Below are 26,347 nucleotides of genomic sequence, written 5' to 3' on the forward strand. Positions count from 1 at the left end.
TTAAATAAGTCTCGTCATGTTTGCCAATATGACATTTATTCTGCTGATGTAAAAAAGAATCACATTCATTCACGCTGTCTCGTTTGATTACTTAAGGTTAACAGTGATTGGTGTTTCATTCATGCATTGTAGAAACTCTGTGAATCAGAAATATAGTAATTTTCAAACAAACCCTAGACAAAAAAAGAGAAACAAAAAATATTTTTAAATTACTGAAGTGCAAGAAAAAAATAAACAACTTTCACCCTCCCTATACCATTAAAAAGGATCAATAAGGCTGACAAAAAAAGCCACCAAACCCACAACAAATAAACACCAAAATCTAACGCTAAAACAGACCATTTGATTCCAGCAAGCAACAAATTATTAAATGCACCAAAAATGTTCTTAAACAGAGCAGCCATGATGGGAAAGTCCGATGCATAACTCCTTTCTCTGTAAAATGCACTCCATACTATATTTGTATAATTTCAAAATCTGAGTAAAGCTGTATACATCATATTTCATGAAATGAGCTTTGGTGTTTCAAATAATTATACAAGTTTAGTACCTTTGGTCCACAAATTTTCCAATACGTAAAGGAGAAGCTTTCAAATAGATGAGAGATAATCTTTACCAAACAGTGGTCTGACCATCAAACAAGGACCTAAACATTTCTTAATCTAAAACATTGAAAACATGTTTTTTAACCTTCAACTGACCGCAAAAGTACATGACATGGGAAAAATAGTCATCTGATGAAGCAAAAATCAACATAACCAATTTTTCTCCAGCTGGAATGAAGCAGAACATGTAGAGCAAAGTCCCACCATACAGGCCACATTCGCCAGCTGTTACACAAACATACGTGTTACTACACAACTTAATGCTGCCTTCTCGCCAAGGACAAAGGACGAGTACCTGTACTTGAAAACTGAATACACAACACGGTGAAAACTTATATTTCATTTCACAGAGAACATAAACCACCTACAATAAAACAGAATAGCATTATCATACATTGGATTTATCATAAACAGCAAATTTCAACTGTTTAATATTTTCTGTATGTACGCTTCAGAGGCAAATGTGACACTACCAGCATTACATATGTATTCTCTTGGTAGGGAGAGATACAAAAGTATTGATCAAGAATTTATGCTTTCAGGCCTTTGCTGGCCAAGAAGGCCTCCTGCTGAGGCTCTCTGCCAAGGAAGTTTCTCAGCATCTCATCAGCATCCTGATTGGAGAATAGAAAGAGGAAAGAAAAGTTCAACATCCGTGAAATCACAACTCTGCAATAAAATCTGTCAGAAAGGTAAATAATGAATAGAAAAATTATGTAAATGATTGAAACATTAAAGGGATTTCTTACGACAAGAAAGGAAAAGATAAATAAACATCATGCCTGAGCAGGGGAGTGTATGTGTGTAGTGTAAGTGTGGGGAAAAGAGAAAGCATGCTAAAATACCATGTTTGAGTGTTTTATTGCGTTTTTCTTAAATGTTTTACGGCGATCGCAACTGCATAAGGTCATATGAGTGCGTGGGACATACGTGAGGCAGCGTGGTGAAATCAGGCTCTCGTCAAAGTAACAAAATTGGAGAAAGTCATTTTTCCTGCTGGTTTGGACATTTTTATTGAATTTTTATTTTTTGGCTTAACCTCTTTAGTGTCCATATAAAAATACCTTTCCACGTGAATTTTACTTAAAAACATAGATATGTCATTTTTCAGTTTTCAAAGACTCTTTAGCTATTGGAGTCACCAAACTTTGGCAGTCATTTTCTCACTTATTTTACCACTTCCTTCAACCCCAAATATCTTGAGTTCTATCCAAGATAAATGGACATTTATTTCATAGGAGGCAAGACAAATAAATCAGCTTTCAGATGATACCAAAACTCCACATGCCTGAAAAGTGACACATATTAAACTTTTTCAGTTGGTAGGAAATTTTGCATTTTAACCGGGTGGCGGCCGAAGCCTATTCTTATCGATTTTAGACCACCAAGGATCTTTAATTCGTGCAACTTGAACACTGGACCCCCCGAGATTTTTCGCCCTTGTCCAAGAAGGCTAGCTGTAGATCTTTCCTACCAGAAGATCAGGGGTGTAGCTGAAAGACAGCAGTAAGAAGGAGCCAAGGAGTAGCAGTAGAAAGGCTGCAGAAAGAATCAGGAGCCCAGAGAAGGGGACAAAGGAGGTGAGGGGGTTGGGGGAAGGAAGAGGAGACGAAAGTAGACAACAGAACATTGCTAGAGAGCAGGAAAGGAGGTGAAAGGAGACAATTTTAGAGAAGAAAATTTTTTCGGTTGCTACCCGGATTCGAACCCGGGACCTTTGAATGAGAAGCCAAAACCATAACCTCTAGGCCACAAGAACCCCCATGTTTGAGTGAGAGTGTGAGTTAGGGATAATTAGCTTTTGTAAATGACATCATGTAGGCCAACAATGTACAATTCCGGTTAAAAGTAGACAAAGACTTGACCTTTACTGTCATTGTGGAAGGGAAAAGACAATTCTCAAGTAGACATAAATTCTCTCTCCGATTAAATTCCTATGGAATAAAAGTGGCTGCCAACGAAAAAGTCAAACAATTTTGAAGTGTGTAGGCAAGAACGGAAACTAATAGAAAAATTGCCCAGTTCTTCATTTCACATTAGACGTAATAATGAACGTTAAACAAACAGGCAGGGTAAGTGTTTGGGACATTTTTTCCAACCCAGCAAAAAATTCCACACAAGGCAAGATACCAGAATAAAATTTTATTCATGATCTCTGCCTATTGTAATCAAGTTGCTGCATAGGAAAATCATCTTTTATTACAAACAAATAGGAATTGTATCATACCTTAAAACATGTCACAGTATTTATGTGTGGAAAGTACCTTGCACTTCAAAAGAAACTTTTAAAGACTAACAGTAAATATACAAGCAGCTCCCACTGTAAGAGATGAGACCAACAAAAACACCAGTTGAAAAAACAAAGAAACAAGGAGCCAGAAATGATTTTGATTTAGCTTTAGAAAGTGTTTTAAGGCACTTGCAACACAATAAGGTTACATAAGTGCCGAAGATTAGAGGTGTTACAAGAAAGTAACAAACATAAAGATAGAAGGAGGGGAGATAAGGACGATAGACGTTTCACAGGAAAGAAGGAGCAAACCATACCAGAGCACCCGCCAACAACCCACTGCCAAAAATGAGCAACAGTACTTTCAATTATTGGTGCAAAACTCACGACTGGATAATTAGTTACTTACTCTCTTTAAACATGGACATAAAGTTTCATTTGTAGCACAGTGTGAGGGTTACTCATCACACAGTGCTACAAGAGAGAGAGAGAGAGAGAGAGAGAGAGAGAGAGAGAGAGAGAGAGCGAGAGAGAGAGAGGGGGGGGGAGGGAGGGAGGGAGGGAGAGAGAGAGAGTGAGAGAGAGAGAGAGTGAGAGAGAGAGTGAGAGGAGAGAGAGAGTAATGTCCTGTCTTGTTGAGCATATGCGTATATGCGTGATTGCAAAAAAAATGTGTAACATCTACTGCCATTGTAAATGACCAAGACAAACTTCTCCCTGCGAGATGAATAAAGACTGTCATTGTCATTGTCAAGACTCACCAGAGAACCTCCTGGCTGCAAAATACACCTCCTGTACAGATCCCCAACCTCTGGGTTCATAACACCTTCTTTCTTGAACTTTGAGGCAAACATGTCCATGCAGAAAACTTCACTCCACTGTAGGATCAGACCAAACAATACACGATAAGAGAGAAAAGACAACAGAAAATACTATAATTTCTTGGATTTCAGGCAGCTAAAAAGAGAACAGTATTTTACAAAATTGAGTCCAGTCATCCAGTTTAGCTCATCGATTCAGAGGAAACAACTGAATCTTTTAAAGAATTAACATGCTTCCACTGAAACCCTTTTCATTATGCGTACCTCCACTGGAGATTATCTGAAACAGTTCAAGAACAGCTGCAAGTAAGTTAAATAAACCATGCATTTTGACTTCTCTAAAGTAAGACAATTCATTTACACAGCTTTCGGAAACTTTCAGTTTCATACAAAAAGTCTATTTACCCAAAACTCACCATGTAACCATAATACTGCGCATCATAGCCACCACCCAGATGGCCAAATGTAGCAGCCATGTTGGTGCCTTTTGTTGCAGGAATTCCCAAAATATCGCTGCATGTTTCAGAATATACAGCAGCAGTGTTGGCCTGCGGAAATAAGAGTGGAAAGGACATAGAGTAGTTGACAAAATAAAAGGGTTACATTGTTTAGTTTTAGTAAGAGCTTTACGGCACTTGCAACACCATAAGGTCATATAAGTGCCGAAGATCAGAGGTGTTACAAGAGAGTAACAAACACAAAAAAGGAGGGGAGATAAAGATGATAGATGATAGATAGGAAAGAAGAAGCAAACCACACCAGAGCCCCCGCCAACCACCCTCAGGGTTACATTATACACAAGTTTTCAGTCACATATTTCACAGTAGGCCTAGGTATGGAACGACAAAGACAAAAAAAAATATTGTAATAATCAATAAACCAATCTCATCTCACACCAAAAACATATCCATAAAACAGACTCCTTGTCCATTAGTCTCATCCCCCTATCAAAATATTACATCAAGAGAGTGACATAACCATGGCCCCAGCTAAACTGATCAGATTGACCCCCTCAGCAAAGGTGACGTGCCATCATTTAAGAGCATTAAGCCATGATATACCACAAAACCATCAAGAATTTCATCAGCCAGTTTGTGGTCTATGGCTTGATCAGGGTTGAACAAAGTATGGTTATTTACATTTGAGAGTATGGTTATTTAGAAGGAGAAATCTGTCTTATTTAACATTAAAATCCATCTCTGAAGGGCAAAAAAGCCAAATGAGAGGAGAACCACAAAACTGAAAGAACTCAAGTTAAAAAATACTTTATCAAGGAAATGTACATGGGCTGCTCCTGCACCCCCCCCCCCCCCCCAAGCTTCAGTCCAACTAGATACAAAATCAGCAAACAGGCCTGGCCGTCTTTGGCTTAACCCTACCCGTATGCCTGAGGTCATTTTGTACCCCAGGGGTAGTATCTTCACATTTTAGAATACTTCTAGAGCGAAGATCTCTTTGAAACTTTCAGTATTTCTCCAAAAATCATAGACTGCTATGCAAAGCGTTCGGATCGGATTAACGAGTAAATTTCCTCTTTGGAAAGTGGGGGCACAGAGTTCCCCACGTCGTATAGATACGATAGCAAAACACGACGTACGTATAGGGTCAAATCCCTATATATCTTTTGATTCAGGAGAGACCTACCTCTGAGCGGGTGTGTATCCTCTGGTCAAACGTTCCCAGAGTGATCTGCCTGAGATTGAACACACCGGCGTTGGCCTGACGACTGAGGGTAAGCTTCTCCAGCAGGTCATCTGGAATGGCCGATTCATCCTTGTAGTGTGAAGACATGCGCAGAAGGGGCTCCCTCTCCCACACCCAGTTCTCAAGCATCTGCGATGGCGCCTCCACAAAGTCTCTTTCCACATTCGTCCCACTGTGAAAAAAAAAACGTCATGATAAACAAATGGGGTCCATCACAATCAAGTAAGACCATCGTAACATACAAAAATGGTAAATGGAACAAATCTTAACATCAAAATTCGAGGGCCGCCAAGAAAACTATGATAAGTCATGTTTTTCAAATGTTACATGAGAGACACAAAAAAAACGGATTTTCTTCAAGCGTTTGGGTGGATAAACTTTATTTTCATAAGGGTTGACAGCAGACATTAGGCTCCCTTATGAAAATGAAGTTTATCTACCCAAAACGCTTCAAGAAAATCCTATTTTTGTTTCTCCTGTAAAATTTGAAAAACATGACTTACCATAGTTTACTTGGCAGCCCTCGAATATGAGAAGGAAGGCTATACAGGCCTATTGTCACACAAGTAAGAAACAGTCTGGACCATTCCATCTTTCAAGACAGTTAAAGCCAGTATTGAGGGAAGCAAAAAAGTTAGATGAACCCACAAACAAAATAAAACCCTTTTGAAAATATTCAAAAACAAGTATCTCGTATAAATTTCTTAGTCAGTTTGCAATCAGAGCGCAAAAAATGCCTTTACTGAAGTTTTAAATCATTCCATACCAGTAAGAAAAAAGGCAACATTAATGGTACTACACCATAACATTATACTATAACTTTGAGCATCACATGTTACCTGAACAAAGCATAGTCGGTTTTGGCGCAGATCTGATGCATGACATGTCCAAACTCATGGAAGTATGTTTCAACCTTTATCGAAAACAAAAAAAGGGAAGTGGGTGGGGGAGGGTGAGGAAACAGGATGAGCAAGTATTCTTCACGGGTTATCAGCTTCTTTCACGTTTATATTTTCTATATTGAACACCAATTAATTCAGTTTTTTTAGCTTTAGTAGAGTAATATCCCCCCTTTGGGAATGGCCTAAGGACACTTGAGTCAGTAGCACAGCCCCGGGGGTGTCTTTCACATTTATATTTTCTATTTTGAACACCAATTAATAAAATTCCTCAATCTGTTCAAAAACAAATTCAATAAAATCAGTCACTAAAGAAGCATTAAACCTTTACAATTGCACATATTTTTCTTTCTGAACAATAACTCCAAATTATTACAAATCTTGAGATACTGAATTACTAAAAATGTTTAAAAGCTGTCAATGAAAGCTACATAAGATCTGCATTTAATATCAACCCCTTCTTGAACTTTTTTTTTTTTTTTTTTTTTTTCAAAACGAATTGCAAGCAGCAAAATCTGCTCTTTCATTCAGGAGAAAAGGATCATCACCTCATCGTGAGTCAGCAGTGATGGTTGTTCTGCAGTCGGTTTCGTGAAGTTGGCGACCATGGCTGCCACAGAAACCTGTCGAGACCCATCGGCTGACAAACAGCCGGGCTAGTCAGGGAAGTGGAAAATAACAAAGATAAAACATCAATGGAAGAGAAAGCAAAGCTCCCTTAAAAGTATCCGACGCTACTGAGATCAAATCACATTTCTAATGTTCACTATCAGTTTGAGTGTAAGTAGAAAAGAAAGTTGACACCATATTCAAAAGGGGAGACACAAACCGTTGCTTGAAACATAATATAACTTCAGAGAAATTATTTTTAAAAACTAAATATCAAATATCACAACCAACTTTCATCCTATATGGAGTGACACTCACAGCAACAAAGCTCTAATGCTGGAAAAGGATTTTTATATTGGTAAAAATCAAAACATACCATTATTAACCCTATCCGTACGTAGTGTTCTACTATCGTATCCATACAAAGTGGGTAACTCTGTGCCACCACTTTCCAAAGAAGCAATTTACTCGCTAGTCCGATCCGTACACTTTGCATGGCAGTCTGTCAAAATGATTTTTCGAGAAATACAGAAAGTTTCAAAGAGATCTTCGTACTAAAAGTATTCTAAAATGTGAAGAATACAACCCCGGGTGTACAAAATGACCCCAGGGCGTACAGATAGGGTAAAAGTAATTTACCTGAAGGCCAAAACATGCAGCATGACCATATTTTCCCTCTCGTGGATGCAGGTCTAGATAGAAGTAACCAATGATCTCTTCCGTCTTTTTGTCTTTGACGCTGTACTGTAAGAAAAATGTGTCGCGCGTTAGGTACTTCCGCAATTCATATTTCAAATCTTCATTATCTCAAAAACTTCAGCACAGAAACGTTTTTTTAGTTTTAGTAAGAGTTATACGGCACTTGCAGCAAGAAAAATGCAGTGTAATAATCTTAAATTGAAAAAGTACTGTGAGCTTTTCTAAACAAAATCATATCAACAGAATTATGATTCTTCATTCCATTCGGTTGTTACATGCTTGGCAAAAACACATTACAAAAGTTACTCTTGTAATACTGTACTTTACTTCTGTACTGTTATTGTGACTTTTCAAGATATAACAAAATTTTCATTTTTCCTTTCCTATGAGATGTCAGAGGTTCACTATTAGATACAGTTGAATAGTCTGCAGTATGCAATATCTATTCTAGATGTGCGTGCCTGAGAAATGGGTCCACATGTGCAATTTTTTTACTATTGCGGTTTATTGCATTTCTGTATAGAATAGCCTTTCATGGTGTTTCTGTCTTAAAATTTTTCAGATACCTCGAACAGTTTTTGAGATATGGTCACGATTGTGAGTGAGGGGTGCACCAACTACTTTTGAGAAAAATGTCAAAAATCAACATTATTTCGTAATACTACATAATGGATGCTTTTTAAAAAACTTTTAAAAACATACTAGAAGAAGAATATACGTGAAATATTTTGTGAGGATGGAGAACAATGGTTGATATCCTTACGAGTCTCAAATTTCCACCAAAAAAAAAGAAATTTCATTATTTCCCGAATGTTCTCTAAATTAGCCTTTGTGACATGAAGACTATTTTCCCAGTCACACACACAAAATTGTGTACATTTAGAGTACATCCTGCAGAAAGAAACATAGCCGGGGGGGGGGGGGGGGGTGTTCTTGTGGCCTAGAGGTTTAGGTGTTCGCCTCTCATTCAAAGGTCTCGGGTTCAAGTCCAGGTAGCAATGGAAAATGTTTTTCTCTAAAATTGTCTCCTTTCACCTCCTTTCCTGCTCGCTAACAATGTTATATCATCTGCTTTCGTCTCCACTCTCTGCCCCCACCCCTCACCTCCTTTGCTCCCTCCTCTGGGCTCCAGACTCTTTCTGCAGCCTTTCTACTGTCTCTCCTTGGCTTCTTCTTACTGCTCTCTTTCAGCCACACCCCTGGTCTTATGGTAGGAAAGATTTACACCTAGTCTTCTCGGACAAGGGTGAAAAATTAAGATAAACAATTGGTACCGAAAACTGTCAGAGAGTACCATTGGTAACATATGACTTGCAACATTCATCCTTCCAAAATATTATCTTCCAATTTTCAGAAGGTCACTTGGTTAACTCTGAGTCAGTCAATCATTGCAAAAGCTGAACTCTCTCAGTATCATTGACAAAACGATAAGAATTCAGGAGGCTAGTTGACTTAAACCAGCCCACCAGAGCCAACCTAGGCTGAGTGGGATACAGCATCCCAGCACAAAGGAGAAACTCAATTTTAAAAAAGAACTTTCCAAAATGCCTAATAAAACTTGCATCTTTTGCATACAAGGAACAGAATTTCCCTGGTACACAACAGTTGTCTGTACTTTATCGATGCATGAAATTGACAAACAGATGCACACAAAATAAAAAGCAGGAGACTTACTAGGGTAACATCTTCATGCCAAACATCAGTTGTCTTAATCTGGGTGAACACAAGTCCAAGCAAGTCCTGAAAACAAAGACAGGCATGCACTTCAAAACGTATTCAAACAATTATTGACATTAATACCCTATAATGACCCGTAGCAAGAGCGCTTGGCTGGCTTCAAAATACGTTTTGTTTTGTTGGTTTGTTTTTTGGTAAGCTTTCGTTTTGTTGCTGATTTTGTGCAATTAATTAAACATTATGTAAGCAAGACGATGAAGACTGAGTGCCATGGTAAAACATACACACGGGTCGCCACCACTTGGAGAATGAGCAAAGCTTCTGTTGCAATTGCAAGTCATATCAATGTCCATTGTTACTTTGTTACAGTGACCAGTCACCTCACACACAAACTGTGCATGAGTTGAAGGCAGGGCTTATAGGTTATGATGGATCACGCTTCCCTCACCAGCAGTTGAAAATTTATTGTTAGGCTTACCCATTGGTCAACTGAGGTAAACTAGGTAGCGTAAACACGGCCTCGCGGGCACTCGCGGCCTTCCGACCACGTGGTATCGGTGAAATCGGGGTAATTCCGATTGCTCTTTCTTTGCTCTTTCGCTATAAAACACCAAATGCCGTACACCTTGTAAAAGTTCAGCTTTTCCTCGTTACAATGGTGTAAGTTGTTTATATGTCCGATTATTAGGAGCTGGAGAATCGCAGACGAATGCAAAGCCCCTCGCGGTCGGAATGCGTGGTCGGCCGGTTAAAAAATTGACACGCGTGCATTCAAATTGTTCGCGGAACGAGCGATGATTAAATACTGCCTTTTCATTGGTGGAGAACTGTAGCACTTTAAACGGGCTTTCCCGTGGTGTATATTTGAACTTTGTCGTTTAAATAGAAAGCTTTTAAAAATGCTGTCAAAATTTTTAAAGATCACTTTTTACCCAAAATATGTAAAATACCGGCTTAAAAAAGGTATGAATGAAAAGATCAGTTTATTTCCTATTAGAATAAAGTAATCAGCTTGGAAATATTTTACATCAATCCTTCCGCGAAACTCAGAAAGCATGTTACCCCCCACGCGGGGTACACTACAGTACAAGCCGACTCGCTCGCCGCGGGGGCCGGTGCGGCGTCGGCCGGGTCAACGCTCACTGTTTTTGTTGAAATAACGACAGATCATCGTGTTTGAAGTAATAAAATACATATTTGTAATGATCTCACAGTCTTGAAAAAAATTAGGCTCCATATATTTATTATTGTCATTGTACTCTGTTAATGTGGAGATGTTTAGTGCACTTGGTACTCTTTTGGATTGTCTGTCAAACATGGGGTTGCAGCCAGTGACTGACTTTAACAAATTTGATCAAATTTTAAACAACCATCATTTTCTTAAAAATTGACTGAGAGGTTAAAGAATGGTACCAAAATCAGATAAATTTGGCATACAGCTACATCGAAAATTTAGTTTCTGGTACCTATGTAAACATTCACTGGAGGGACTAAAACAATAATGACAGGTGAATGAATTATGACAGCCCGTCCACAGTGTGAGGGGCGAATTCAAAATTTATGACAAAGCGTCAGGCAATGAGTGACCACGCCTTGCCGCATGAGGCAGGCACATTTGAATGTGAGTTGATAAAATAAGGTGGCCGCAGCCAAGTTTGACAGGTGACCGTTTTACAGTTAAATTATTATAGAAAAAACGAAAGGGGGGAAATTGAAAGTGACCGTTCGTACAGGTGGCCGTATTGTACAGTTGGCCCTCACGGCAGGTTCGACTGTACATCATGAAATAATGGAAAATATGCTGGGTTTTCTTTACATAATCAAACATATTTTTTTCTAAAATCATACACATTTTTTCTAAACTATAAAAAGAAAATTGAAAAGGAAAAAAAAATCCAGTACACAACCGACATAAATACAATTCAGGGCTCTTTTGAGTTACACTGTGGGGCTTTTTCATGCCACTTTCAAACAGGAAAAAATCAACAACATAAAACAGCCCCCCCCCCCCCCCCCCTCCTCAAAAAGCTGAAAATTACAGAAATAGAAGATACTGTGAACGATATTACCACCTCAGCAAAACTTACCTGATATATTTTCAACAACCCTTTGGTCACAACAGTCATGGGGAAATACTCCTTCAGCTTTTGCTGATCAACAGCGTACTTCTTTTCTTCTGCCATGTTCATGAAGTACCGGAGATCCCAGTTATTGATCTGACCATCGTCAGGGAATCCGTACTTTTCACACTGGAACACGAAGAGCAGTAAAATTTCCATTTTAGAAAAGCTCAGGACAGCTCTGGTTGTAAAGGCAGTTAATTCCTTTTTAAGAAATCTATAGTCTATACATAAAAAGTACTCCAATTTTCGTTCTGTAGTATGTACCCAAATACTGTTGAAGAGTTATCAGCTTTTCTACAGCAAGTCTTATAGACAAATTCTGTTTTTAAACATAACATTCCTTAAAAGCTACAGCCAAAAGTCTAGGAACTAAACAGAATACTAAAAGTGCAGATCTGCTAGATTGACAACAACAATAAAATTGTCTTGGGAACTATTGGTTGAGCAGACAATGAAGAAAAAAAAGTGCAAGACAAAATAAAATAAATCAAAATGAATGTATGCAATGATGAACAAACTACATTAAATCATCTTTACTTTAGTTCTTTAATATAAGGCAATATGATTATTCTTTTTATCACAACAGTACCTGCACAGTATCCAGAGCCACTGTAAAAAGATCTATCAGCACTGATAAACACAACTTAAATTCTATGAGAATAACATTGAAAAAACTGACATTTTTACTTAATTCACATAGTTAATAAATTTTAGTTTTAGTAAGTGTTTTACGGCACTTGCAATACATTAAGGTCATATAAATAAGTGCCAAAGATTTGAGGTGTTACAAGAGAGTAACAAATACGAAAAAGAAGGAGGAGTGATAAGGACGATAGATGTTTGAAAGAAAAGAAGAAGCAAACCACACCAGAGCACCCGCCAACCACCCACTAATAAAAATTAAACCTGAGCAGGACCAAGGCTCTGCCACCCAGTGTTTGGAGTATCTGTGTTCCACTGTGCCCATGAGTGCTAGGTGGACTAAAAGAACCAAGAAGGCAAACTGTTTTAGTTTAGTTTTAGTAGAGGTTTTACGGTACTCGCAACTGCATAAGGTCATATGAGCACCAAAATATTAGAGGTGTTACAAGAGAGTAACAAACGTAAAAAAGAAGAAGGGGAGATAAAGACGACAGATGTTCAATAGGAAATAAGACGCAAACCACACCAGAGCACCCGCCAACCACCCACAAGGCAAACTGTAACTGTCTGAGACAGAATAATAGTAATAAATGATAACATTTGTATAGCGTAAATCCTCACTCAACAGCAAGCTCTATGCCCTTCACAATCTGGACTATTACTCCAGCAGACCTCAGAGCATTCTGAAACAACCTCAACTTCCTAGGAAGCATACAGTGCAAGCAACCATTTATAGGCACTAAAACACACAGACAAGATCTTTCGCTGCCTACGGCCGGGTACCCATTCCCACCTGGGTTAAGTGAGGAAAATTCGTGTAAAGTGTCTTTCCCAAGGACACAATGTCGGGCCTGCGGCTCGAACCCCCGAACCCGCAACCTCACGATTACGAGTCTGGTAGCCTAACCTCAAACCCCCGAACCCACAACTTCACGATTACGAGTCCGGTAGCCTAACCTCGAATCCCCAAACCTGCAACCCCATGATTACGAGTTCGGTAGCCTAACCCCGAACCTCCGAACCCGGAACCTCACGATTACCTCACGATTACGAGTCCGGTAGCCTAACCTCGAACCCCTGAACCTGCAACCCCACGATTACGAGTCCGGTAGCCTAACCTCAAACCCCCGAACCAGCAACCCCACGATTACGAGTCCGGTAGCCTAACCTCAAACCCCCGAACCAGCAACCCCACGATTACGAGTCCGGTAGCCTAACCTCAAACCCCCGAACCAGCAACCCCACGATTACGAGTCCGGTAGCCTAACCTCAAACCCCCGAACCAGCAACCCCACGATTACGAGTCCGGTAGCCTAACCTCAAACCCCCGAACCAGCAACCCCACGATTACGAGTCCTGTAGCCTAACCTCCTCCTTCTTGTACTGCCGAAACAAGTCCAACTCCTCTTTCTTCAGTGCTTGCAGCTTGTCCTTTAATGATGACAAAAACTCAGCCACAATCTCAGGTTTCTTTGCCATGCGCATCTCCAGTATATAGTGAGCATGAGTTGGGTAGCCAAGCAACTTTGCTTTCTGATAAATTAAGGGATAATAAAGAAAGAGAACAAAAGGCATGACCTTCTACATGCTATTGAAAAATGTGCAAAAAGAGTATCAAATACACTTGCCCAAGAATGATCTCTTTCAAATTAAAAAAAAACATGTCAATATCAGTGATGTTTGTTTAGGGGGTTTTTTGTGAGAGTTTTACAGCACTTGCAACACAATAAGGTCATAGAAGTGCTGAAGATTAGAGGTGTTCCAAGAGAGTGTACAAACATAAAAAAGAAGGAGGAGAGATAAAGACGATTAACAGTAATGTATCTAACAACCTTTTCTTGGAGAAAATAGAGAATGATACAGTCCAGAGCTAAGCACAAACTCCTACACTATAGATGGCACAATATTATATTAACTTAACATACAAATCAAACATGAAATCCAGCTTATTCAAGCATAAAACTCTACAATCAATAAAGACAAACTGAATTAAAGTCAGCCAATACAATACAATAAGACTTCTGTAAAGTGAGTTACAAAATACAAAACAACTGGTCACTTTTAAGCACAAGGGGGCTATCCCGAAAAATGCTGTTTTGAGAAAATCAAAAGTAAAGTTTTTGCCCCTTGTTCAGTTTCTTTAAAAGACAAGGAGAGTTTTCTCAATAACCAAATAAATATACACACCGCTAAGACCAAACTTCTCCTATAGGTAGGACAATGCCAAATTTTGGTGAAGATCAAGATATCTGGAAAACCCCGAAATCTGGGTTAGCCCGCTTGTCCTTAAAAGCGACCAGTTGTAAGTACATGCCTTCAAAGCTACAAGAACGAAAAAAAAAGGGGGGAAATTACCTCATCCCGCAGGCGGACAAGATCCTCTAGTATACGTGTGTTTTCTTTCATACATCTGGAACATAATTTTTTGGGAGGGTATATATATCAGTAAAATATGTCTGTCTTTCTCATGACCTGTCCCTCCTCTCACTCTCCACTCTCAGCTCGCCATCTGATCCCTAAGGAGAATTTCAATTTTGGGAAATAATATTTAAAAACCAAACACACCTGCAGTTATTTTCCATAGAAACAGTTACAGACACAAAATTCCAAAGCTGCGGCAAGATAAATAACACAAGAACAATACAACTAACTTTATATCAGTGTATTGATAAGTTGGGTGATTTAACTATAACAATTGAGATCAACTGTATGTGTATGAAGCAGAAGGATCAATCTTAAAAATGTTAAAAATGATCATGTAAGATCCTACGGTCTGGGAAGTCATCTGAGTGCAATGAAATCCACCTGATCATTTATATTACAAAATATAATATGTACCTTATTCTCTTTCGCTTTTGCTTAAGCATTATTCTTAAAGTTCACACCACACTTAGCAATCAGCTGGCTTATATACCATAAAAAGTATGGGTCAAATTCAACAATACGTCCTCAAGGATTTTCTTGAAATAAAATTGTAATCCTCACATCAGTGTCTGGCATTTTATTATTTGTCCAAAATATTGACAAATTTATTCTGATTTGACAAACTTGATTTTCTAGTACCTGAAAATAAATGACTGCATATTAGAAATATTTACCTTGAGTTGAAAGCAGTTTCCATTATCTTTCTGGTCTCTGGATTTCTTGCTTTCTTCATGCATGGGAAGTAATGGGGGTATTTCAAAGTCACTTTCAGCTTGCCATCGGATCCCTAAGGAGAATTTAAATTTTGGAAAATAATTCTTACAAACCAAACAAACCTGCTTTTATCTTCCACAAAATCAGTTACAGCCTCTCTGTAAATCGAAATCTTAATCACAGAATACCATTTGCCATTTGGAAAACAATATTAAAACTGTAGAATTTTCAGGCAAGTCATACTGAGATAAGACTTTTTTTTGGCAAGTGTTTTACTGCGCTCGCAACCGCATAAGGTGATATGAGTGCCTGGAACACATTAAACATTTTCAGTAGGTAGGAAATTTTGAATTTTGCCTGGGTGGCGGCCGAAGCCTACTCTTATCGATTTTAGAACACCAAGGGATCTTTAACGTGTTCACCTTGAACACGGGACCTCCGAGATTTTTCGCTCTTGTCCGAGAAGGCTAGGTGTAGATCTTTCTTACCAGAAGAGTGGGGCTGAAAGACAGCTGTAAGAAGGGAGTAAGGAGTAACAGTAGAAAGACTGCAAAAAGAGTCAAGAGCCCAGAGGATGGGTCAAAGGAGGTGAGGGGGTGGAGGCAGAAAGTGGAGACGAAAGCAGACGACAGAATGTTGCTAGAGAGCAGGAAAGGAGGTGAAAGGAGACAATTTTAGGGAAGAAAATGTTTCGGTCACTTCCCAGATTCGAACCCGGGACCTTTGAATGAAAGGCGAACAACTTAACCTCTATAGGCCACAAGAGCCCCCCCCCCCCCTCAGATAAGATTTAAAAAACAGAATTACTAAAAGTACAAACAAGCTCGGCTACATATATTTCCTAGAAATCTTTTACTACTAACTACTGTCAATCTTACTGTTGTGGAAGTGCTTTTCGAAACCATAATTTTTTATGAGTTTTGTAAAAAGTTAAGTGCGCAGTGGAGAGAAACTCTCAGATACCTCGAAATAAGATAGTTGAATTCAATTCAAACCTTGAAACAAAGTACTATTTGTGGTTTTATGAAGAATTTCTGTGGGGAAAGCTGTCCCTAAGGGCCTGAAAATATCTATTTCTAGAATTATAAATAGGACATGCATCAAGTTGGCACTATGAACAAATTTTTAAAAATACGTACCTTTTCAAGACTCTTGACAAAATCCTCAGGGAGTCCAACTGAAATACATTATTACAGTTAATGTACAAAAGGCTTCATATTTCTTTCTAGCATGAGACGAAGGCTAATTCTTTTTTTTTTCTCACCACACCACCATTTTGTAAATGAAACCGTCCATTGTTAACAAACTAAATTGTTACTGCTAACAGGAATAATGTTAATATTTTCAAGAGAACAGAAACAAATCAACTTAAAAAAACAACAAAAAAAACAATCTTGTAACGCATATAGGAGTGTACAAAAGGTTAATTGTTAAGCACAAGGGGGCTATCCCGAAAAATGCTGTTTTGAGAAAATGGAAGGTAAAGTTTTAGCCCCTTGTTCAGTTTCTTTAAAAGACAAGGAGGAGTTTTCTCTAGCAAATATACACACCAATGAAACTAAACTTCTCCTATATGTAGGGCAATGCCCACTTTTAGTGTTGGTCAAGATTTCTGGAAACCCCGAAATATGGGTTAGCCCGCTTGTCCTTAAAAGCGACCAAATCCCCTCTTGGAAGGTTGCCACAGCGGAGATAGCTATAAAAGTGGCAGTTATTGACAATACATATATATGCAACAATACGAGGAAAGACAAAGTGCAGCCCTCTCACATTTATGTGACTATCTGACACGAGTCCATCATGAGAGGAATTTCTCAGGGAAAGTAGTGAAGGGAAATATGATAAACCATTCCATATCATTCTAGTCTTCCCTGTCCATATCAGCCTTTGCTTGCCCAGTTTTGTTAATTTCATCAGGCTGTATTTCAAATTTTCACTCTTTTGTTCTCAAATCAACTCCTCAGAAAATGTTTCAGATAACAAATAATTGTAGTATTTGTAATATTTTTCTTGGCGATTGAATTTCCTGAACTTTTTATCTCCAGCAAGCCGCTCCCAGCGACTCATGGTCAGAGCCGCTGTGCCGGTGACAGCAGCTTGGGCACACTCCTTTACGACTTCGCCATCAAATTATTTTTCACCGAAAACAGGTCTCTTTTATCGGAAGTTTCTGGATCGATAACAACAACCGGAAGTTCATTCATTAGATAAAGAACTATCAAAATAGGTTTGCTAGTTTCGATTTAATGACCCATTTAGTGACGTTTTTGTCATTTTTGGATTTAGCACCAAGAAACGGCCCCGGCGAGGTGGGTTTACTGGATAAAGAGACAAAGAGTTAAGCTTTGAAATACCTCTTAACTTTTGGATGCCACTCCCTCCATGTGTACTCAACTTTTATCCTTTTTCATATTTCAATTGCTTTCAAAAACATCAAAGGCAATTCCTTTTCTGTATAAAGCAATATAAATAATATTAATCAAATAAAGGGAAGAAAATGCACAGTAAAAACAAGAAGAGAAAAAAACTGCTTCATACAGTATATTACCCACCAAGTTCCTCCTCCTTGAATTCAATGGTGGTACTCTCCTCATTCAGATTGGTGCTAAAATCAATGGAGAGGTCACTCATGCGTTTTTTTATTCCTTTTATTTGTTCTTGAATTTCTGTTGGAAGATGTAAGCCTGAAGAAAAGAAATCACAGCGATAAGAGTACTGCCACCACAACCTAAAGAAATTGACTACATTGGAATGATGTGCCAGAAGTTACTGTGAATGACTAGTTAACCCTATCCGTACGTCGTGTTTTACTATCGTATCCATACGACGTGGGGTACTCTGTGCCTCCACTTTCAAAGAGGAAATGTACTCATTAATCCGATCAGTACGCTTTGCATAACAGTCTGTCAAAATGATTTTTTGAGAAATACTGAAAGTTCCAAAGAGATCTTCGTACTACAAGTATTCTAAAATGTGAAGAATACAACCCCGGAGGTACAAAATGACCCCAGGGCGTACGGATAGGGTCAATATTGAAACAGACAACAAATCCCAACTGAAAAATTTTTTTTTTAATCAAAGGTAGCCTTTGTTCTACAACCACAGTCGAATATAAGAACTCCATTGTTCTTTGTACTCGTTCTAACGAAGCACGCACAAATCTTAGTAAGAAATTGTATGGCAAAATTTTTATACCTTAATCACTCAAAAAAAAAAAAAGCATTTCACAATATTTATCTCAATCAGGCTGTAAGAGATACCACACAATATAGACCAAAAAGACAGAGAAACTTTTAAATGTGCGTGTTTTCACATCTTCATCGACACATTTAGATAATTTAAAAGTTGGGCTTTGCCACTGCCTGTCAGCGCCAACTCAGACTGTGAGCGATATAACATCCCATCTGAACAATTAAGATTCAATTTAAACAATTATCTCCACTTGGGAATGAAACTCGGGTCTCCAGCGTGTGACAGAAAGTACCTAACCACTGCACCACAGACAGCAGTAGCTAATCCACATGGGAATCAGACACATAGTACAGTGGAACTCGGATTCAACGAGAACTCAGATTCAACGAGAAGAGATGGATTCCGGGTTTTTGTTCTTCTTTAAAATCAATAAAAATAACCCAGATTCAACGAGCACTTAAATCAGCCAGCTCTAATTCAACGAGGTCGCTTCCAGGGTGAACAGCTCCTGCAGACGTGGCTTCGCTCAATTTTCTCCAACAACGAACTTTTATCTATTCCCGGGAACTTTCCATTGCACCTGCATTGTGAACTATTATTCAGTTAGCCAATTGCATGTGACCAATCAGCAGCCTTCTTTCATACCAACACATGCATTTTGGAACGCGCAAGTGTCTACTCTAGGCCTAGTGTGTGTCGGGGTCGGATGGGCGACACAGCAACACAACTTTTTGGCAAACAATCAAGATGACATAGAAGTGCATTTGAACGATTATGTCATTTTTTTGCACCGCTCCTAATATGCAGGCATTTCAGGCACCACTTGTTACTTCTATTAATACATTACTTGCTCAGTGCCTGTAATTATCTACACAAAACCTCATGTTTGCTATGATGAGCACTAGAGATTTTAGGTCAGGCCCGGCAACCTCATTGAATCCAAGTTCCACAGTAGTCTTGTGAAATAGATGCAAAACTGTAAAGCATCAGACATCACTTTATATTCATATATTTTTGTTGAAATTCCTAGACAAATAAAGGGCTCTCTTAACCTCATTTCCTCACATGGACACATTAAGTCTTCGTTCTGCATAAATGCTTACCATTCCTTTTTCCAATTTTAATAACTCTTTCCACAAAGCGTCTTGATTCAGGTTTCCATGACTTGAAATCTGGCAATTTCTCCACAGCCACAAATGAATCAAAAACATCTTGTCGCATACTGTAAAGAGAAGACAGATTTCATTCGTCATGTTGTCAGTCCAAGATTTGATTACCAACAGTTTCAAAGCATAGTAAATGACTGTTTTTTTGTTTTAGTAAGAGTTTTACGGCATTTGCAACACAATAAGGTCATATAAGTGCTGAAGATCAGAGGTGTTTCAAGAGAGTAACAAACACAAAGAAGGAGGAGAGAGAAGGACGATAGCATTGATAGGAAAGAAGGAGCAAACAACACCAGAGCACCAGTTAAATGACTGTGATTGACCTCTACACATAAAAACACTAACCATCTCCCCCCCCCCCCCCCCCACCCCACACATACACATATATGTAAAAAAAACTCTTTACAACAACTGGGGAACTGGAAAATTGTAGACAGACTTCTACCCTCTATACAATGGATAGCTACCAGTCTCCTCAATTAATTTCTTTTTATGGTAGAACTCAAGCCATGATAACTAGCCCACCAAAAGAAGTACATCCAAAACAAGATGTGTCTTAGCGAGTGACATTGCCTCATTAGACTGTCTCAATCTGTCCGCTTTTAGAGACATCTTTCAGTGCAAACAAAAAAATTCAGTGAAGAAAATATTCTTAAATGCACCAAAGTTCTTTTTTGCTTTTTCATCTCCATAATATATATATATATATATATATATAAATATATACTAGCTGGGCCCCCTCTCGATCAAAGGAATGATCGGTGTATTAACATCAACTGAAAGTCATTGGCCTACTATATTATACTAGCTGGGCCCCCTTTCGATGAAAGGAATGATCGATGCATTAACATCAACTGAATATCATTGCTCTACTATATTTACACTCTACTGGAATGGAGCAATAAATCTTGAGAGAAAAGTGACACATGTGTTTCCAAGTAGCCAAATATATAATAGATGCATAGATTGATTCTCTATTCCGCTTTCACGGTTGTATAGAAGCGTGTTGATTGTTCCCAGCAGCAAGAAAAAGAATTTGACAAAGGAGTCAAGAAAAAGCGATGATGGGCATCAAACGAAAGGATCACAGTCAAATTTAGCATCAAGTAAAAAAAAAAGAAAACATGAGGCCAGATCAGTACGGGTCGCACACTTAAAATAGTGCTCAGTATTGCGCGACAATGCGCGATAGTATCGAATGGAAGTACGACTTGAAATAAACAAACCGGGCAGATTTTCTAAAATTACAGAGACAGAAACATCGGCCTACAAAAGTGATCGGCGAAATAAAGAAATTTAGCTTTTTGCAGCAAAACTGTCTCAAAACTGAAAAAACGAAGGGTGTCATGATCTGGAGAATATTTTAAAGAATCTTTTGGTGAAAACCGCATGTCGATCGATGCAGCCATTAAAAAGCCTTTTGAATAGCAAAATTCGGCCACCACAAATAGATAATAAATTTACACTCTACTGGAATGGAGCAAGAAATCTTGAGAGATGCAAAAAATTAGAAGGTATCTATACTCTCAAAATAAAATGCGCCTCACGAAATATCACTTCCGGCACTTCCGCTGTACAGGATAGCTATGCAGATTTTTTTCGTTTCTCAGTGGAATAATCACAAAGGCCAAAGAAGGATGCGAACGTTTTGTCAAATATATTTTTCTAAATTCAGGAAATGAATAAATAAAAAATCGGGCTCCGTCATGGGGACCTGTCTATCTTTTTGCAGGTACTTGCCAACTTTCAACTCTGTAGCTGTTTTAGTTTTATGGGAAAAGTGATATTGTGTTTCCAAGTTGCCAAATACATAATATATAATGAGAGGTTTTTTAAAGTGCAGGTCACAGTATGTAGAAACAGTACCTCAGCTCCACATCAAACTCTGAAAGCTTCTTGTCAGCAGCAACACTTGCGTCTCTCAATTCTTTACTTGGTGAAACGTGTTGAAAGAAATCAATGTTGTTCCTTTCTACCGCATACCAGCAGTCGCAGTCAGCAGCTGCCTGTTGAAACAAGAGCAAGAATGAGAATTTTTTGTTGAATTTTATATTCTATAAAACCACAACAAATTAGTTTCATTGAACATAACCCTATTACTATTCAAACACAATTGTCTCACAGCAAAAAAAAAACCAACAAACATATACCCCCCCCCCCCCCCCCAAAAAAAAAAAAAGAAAAAAAAAAGAAACAGATTTAAAAGAAGGAATGATTTATTTTTAAACTGGAAAAAAAAAATTGACAAAATGGTTGGACTGAACAATCTAGGAAAAGAAAGAAAGAATAAAAGAAGCCTGTGCATGATATTACCAGAAATTCTTGAAGTCTCATATTGGATTTTATTTCGCTACTAGAGCTGCTGATGGCAGAAGGTTTAAATTAATTATCATCATCTATCAGTAGCACCTACCTCAGGTCCTGGATCCTTGAAATGTCATGAATATCCTAAGATGTAGTTATTTCTTTGTCATTCAACATTCATTATCACATTTTTTTTCGTACAGCATGATCTATTAAAATTTTTTCAGCCCTTGCCCCCTTTGCCGAAAAAACTCCATGCATCTCAGCCTTTAACTGTCAGATTCATACCACCACACACCCAGGCATGCATTCAGTAAGGTGAAGAAAAAAAGTAACCTATGCTCAGGCATGGGCCATTTAAACAGAAAAGCATGGGAAGAATTCACAAACAATCACATTCATAAGCTTTAATAAAAAGAAGAAAACTTTTATCCCATCTTTTTAAAAAGAACATATCTGTGAAATAAAAAGGGTGCTGTTGTTTTGTTTTTAAAAAATACCATTCCGAACCAGCCCTCCATTGCAAACATTAAAATCTCACATGTTCACATAACCATATTTTGTAATAAGCAATTAGCACCAGTATAATACTGTACAACATATTCTAAGTAACGACGACTCAAACAAAAGTGAATACAATTACTTGTTTCACCTGATCTTCTTCACTCAATCAGCAACAGTTTAATACTGTACAACAAATTCTAAGTAAAGACGACTCAAAGAAAAGATAATCTAATTACTTGTTTCACCTGATCTTCTTCACTCACCTTAACCACATTATCAAAGGTCACTTGATCATCCTTGACAGCGCCAACACTATCATACACAGTCTTCACTCTCTCCATCAAAACATCAGTGTCCTTTTCAATTTGCTCCTTTTTCACATTCCACGAAAGCTTGATTCCATCAGCTGCCATATTGCTTATTTTACGTGTAGATCCTTGGTTGTGGTGTAATGAAGTTGGACACTGATTTGTCAATAACACTGGTCTACAAAGTCTGAAAATAGAATACTGATTCCTAATTTTCACAGTAGTCAAAGTTTCTCTCTTTATACCAACATGTATTTTTTTAGGCAACTGTGAATTTACATATGACAGAGGCACGCGGGTATTTGAAGAATAAGACTTCAAGCTAAAGGATGAATTACCAAAAGCCTGCGAATATGTGTCTCTGTCCACCACAGGCACGACACAACTGGTGCAGTAGTGTGCATGAACTGGACTAAATGCTACAGCAGAGGCAGAGCATCCTCTCAAACACTTAGGATGAACTCTACAAAGTCTCAAGATGCTTATCTTGCAGTAGCTGGCTGTCATCATGTCATGTGACTGAAAACGATGACTAATGGACCGGGTTCTAAAAAATTATCAGAACAAATAGGTATTCGACTTTGAAGGTATATCCACTTTGCTGGCACCTGAAATAACAATATAAATTAGCACTGTTCCAAAATAAAAGTGAAAATGCAAAAACAAGGTAAATAAAAGTAGGAACAATAACTGAAATAATAACATCTAGTTTATATTTATTATATATGACAGTAAAAAAAACAACTGTTTCCAGAACAGAAACAGTTTTCAATTTCAAGACACCAGTGGATTCACACCAGAACACCAGAAAAATATCATTTATACTCTTTGCAACAATGGGAGCATCCATTCACATGTCTCATTTTACATCAGTTTCGTGTACAGTATATATGCATTTGCGGTGGTTTTTGTTTTACAAAAAAATTCTACTATTATCAGCGACAACGATTTGCTATCCAATTTCCCTCCAACATCGATGAGAAAAAAAAAAAGGTTCTGAGAAAGTTTCAGACAATTCGGACCTGTAATTAATACAGAACCTTTTTTTTTTTCAAGAGGTGAGAATAAATGAGCGATTGTCATAAAAAGACTAATGTCCCAGTTTGTTTCAAGAGCGAATACAAAGCTGTTGATTTTGGGGGGACTTTGAAGATGACTATAATCAAGAGTTAAATTCATCTGACGGTCTTGTAAGAGAAAGCAGTGAAGATGAGCTATTCCAAGTTGGTGTGACGAAAATGTTTATTTTCCTTAAAATGATACCACATGTGTACATTTGTGTGAAACTTTTCTTTGTCTTTTGTGGCAAGAAAATGTTACACCTAAAAACCCAGGTCCTTTAGAAAATTAAATCTGGCAAACTGGGGGGAAAAATTACAATAGTACTTCAACGAAGAATTAATAATAATAAATAGCATATGTATAGTGCATAACTGCGCTCTACAGCAAGCTCTATGCGCTTTACACTTTAATATAATTATTCCCCCAGCAGACCATAGAACACTCAGAAACATTTTCAGCTTCCCGGGAAGCATACAGTGCAAGCAGTTAAGCGCTCAAACACTACCAAACTGATACGATATTTCACTGTCTATAGCTGGGTACCCATTCTCACCTGGGTGAAGTGAGAAAAATTAGTACAAAATCCTTCCCCAAGGGCACAACGTCGGGTCCCTGATGGGATTCGAACCCACAACCTTACGGTTGCGAGTCTGAGACCCTAACCACTTGGCCACCGACGTCGGTGGCCTAATGGTTAGGCAACCAGACTCATAATCGTGAAGTTGTGGGTCCGCGGGCCCGACATTATGTCCCTGGGAAAGGCACTTTACACAAATTTTCCTCACTTCACCCAGGTGAGAATGGGTACCTGGCCATAGACAGCCAAAGATCTTGTCAGTATGTTAGTATTTTAGTGCCTATAAATGGCTGCTCGCACTGTATGCTTCCCAGGAAGTTGTGGTTGTTTCAGAATGCTCTCAGGTCTGCTGGGGTAATAATATAGATTGTGAAGCCCATAGAGCTTGATGTTAAGCGCGAATTTGCGCAATACAAATGCTATCTGTTATTATTATTAATAAACTTATAAAATAAACTTGTTATGCAGTTTCGATTCCAGGCCTCTTTATCAATCCCAGAGAAAGAAATATAAACAGGCTACTATGTAAGTCAAGTTAGTGTATGGAGCAAGAACATGAAGAGGAAGCAGACTCTACAATACAAAAACTATTCAATGCACGGGGAAATGCTTAAAAGTAGATCTAGTAATGTGGATTTGCAGCAGGCTAAAAAATCATCAAGTGGAAAAGTTGCCAAGTGGTCTGGTTGTAGACCATCAAGTAGAACTAACTAGATCTAGAGACATCGGCCCTTGGCGCGACCGTGCCCTGAGCGTGACCAGTTCCCCATTTTTCCTTTTGTGCAACTCGTGTACAATCTGTTTTAATTTAGTTACGTGCCTTGTCTAGTTCCACTTTTGGTCAATCCTTTTCCGAGTACGTCAGTTGTCTGCTAGTGCAGCAGTCGAGTTCGAAGTGAAAGGCTTATATCAGAAACATTCTTTGAGAAGTTTTCTTTAGTTACTGAACTAGAGTAGCTGGCCCAACCCGCAACCATTTGTCTCTCTACCCTCTGTTTTTAATAAGATAATTGTTTTCATCATAATTTGCTAAAGAAAGGATTGTACTAACCTTTAAATAGTGTACTAACAACTTTCTTGCACCTTTTATGTATGTGCGCACATGGTCCCACCCTGTTCCGTATGCGGTCGCGCTGAGGGCATGTGGTCGCGCCAAGGGCAGAACATTAAGATGTTAAAATGCAAAATCTGCGAATGACGTTTTGTAATGAGTGAGAGTGACGATATAACAGTATAAACTGGAAGTTGACACACTGAAGCGGCCCTGAACATGGATTGCCTGACCTATTTTGCCGACAGACACCGCTGAGAAGCAAAATATGACAAGTACAAGTGGTCGCGGGTTGGGCCAGGTACTCTAGTAGTTAGTAGATCTACTATCATCTAGTCAATCTAGATTCTAGATTCTAAAAGTCTTAAAAATAGATATAGATCTAGATATAGATCTAGATCTAGATCAGAAACATTAAGGTAATGCAGTCAAGTGGAAGGCACCAATAAATAATAATTCAGACCTGCCACTCTATGAAACCTCAAAATATAGCAGACGGGCCGGTCAACAGACTCTTTCAATAAAGTAAAAGACTCAAGAACAAAATTGACTGGAGACATTCGCAGTCTATTTTATCTCCCATTTTTGTTCTTTTGCTCTCCAGTGACACTCTTAGCTTGCCAAAGCGTTTGGTACTTACAATCAACACCACTCAAGAGGATCTTCAAAAGCAGGCTGTCGTCTCTTCTGGTGACTGAAGGACCGGTAGAGAGGGGTTACCAAACCACTAAAATATGGAAACTCTAGCAGTAGCATAGATCTAGGCCTCTATGACTCCACCGTTTCTTTGAACCAATTTGGGAGTTGTCTCCCTTGTCTTCAAAAACTCGAAGCGCTCTTATAGTGGATAGCTTGTTTGCAAAACAATGAACATAGAGATCAAGTTTTTAAAAAAAAAAAAATCTTCGTGTCACTACACACATTGTTGCCTACTCCGGACCTTTGAGTACATTTAGAGTTCTAGTTCAGGAGCCTGTGGATTCGTCTGTAATACGTGCTGAACAGTTAGAGTGCATGGCAAATCAACGGAGATGTA

General features: G+C 38.5%; 1 protein-coding gene across 2 annotated transcripts; it reads right to left on the minus strand.

The window, feature by feature from the left end:
- On the minus strand, positions 1-26,107 carry LOC101862683 (thimet oligopeptidase). Of its 2 annotated transcripts, none has more exons than XM_005108891.3 (18): positions 25,952-26,107; positions 22,577-22,808; positions 21,372-21,511; positions 19,443-19,561; positions 17,700-17,831; positions 16,287-16,324; positions 15,108-15,220; positions 14,365-14,419; positions 13,378-13,542; positions 11,332-11,493; positions 9,242-9,307; positions 7,508-7,612; positions 6,808-6,915; positions 6,200-6,273; positions 5,301-5,532; positions 4,073-4,204; positions 3,597-3,713; positions 1-1,219 (listed from the first exon to the last, which is right to left on the minus strand). In XM_005108891.3, the coding sequence occupies exons 2-18, from the start codon at positions 22,724-22,726 to the stop codon at positions 1,136-1,138; spliced, it is 1,992 nt and encodes a 663-aa protein (XP_005108948.1). In that variant the 5' UTR covers positions 22,727-22,808; positions 25,952-26,107; the 3' UTR covers positions 1-1,135. The 2 variants fall into 2 exon arrangements, with proteins under 2 accessions (XP_005108948.1, XP_005108947.1); XM_005108890.3 differs by having other exon boundaries at positions 22,577-23,229.
- Positions 26,108-26,347: the final 240 nt, after the last annotated feature.

Source organism: Aplysia californica, unplaced genomic scaffold (assembly GCF_000002075.1).
Source record: "Aplysia californica isolate F4 #8 unplaced genomic scaffold, AplCal3.0 scaffold00731, whole genome shotgun sequence".
Taxonomy (NCBI): Eukaryota; Metazoa; Mollusca; class Gastropoda; order Aplysiida; family Aplysiidae; genus Aplysia; species Aplysia californica.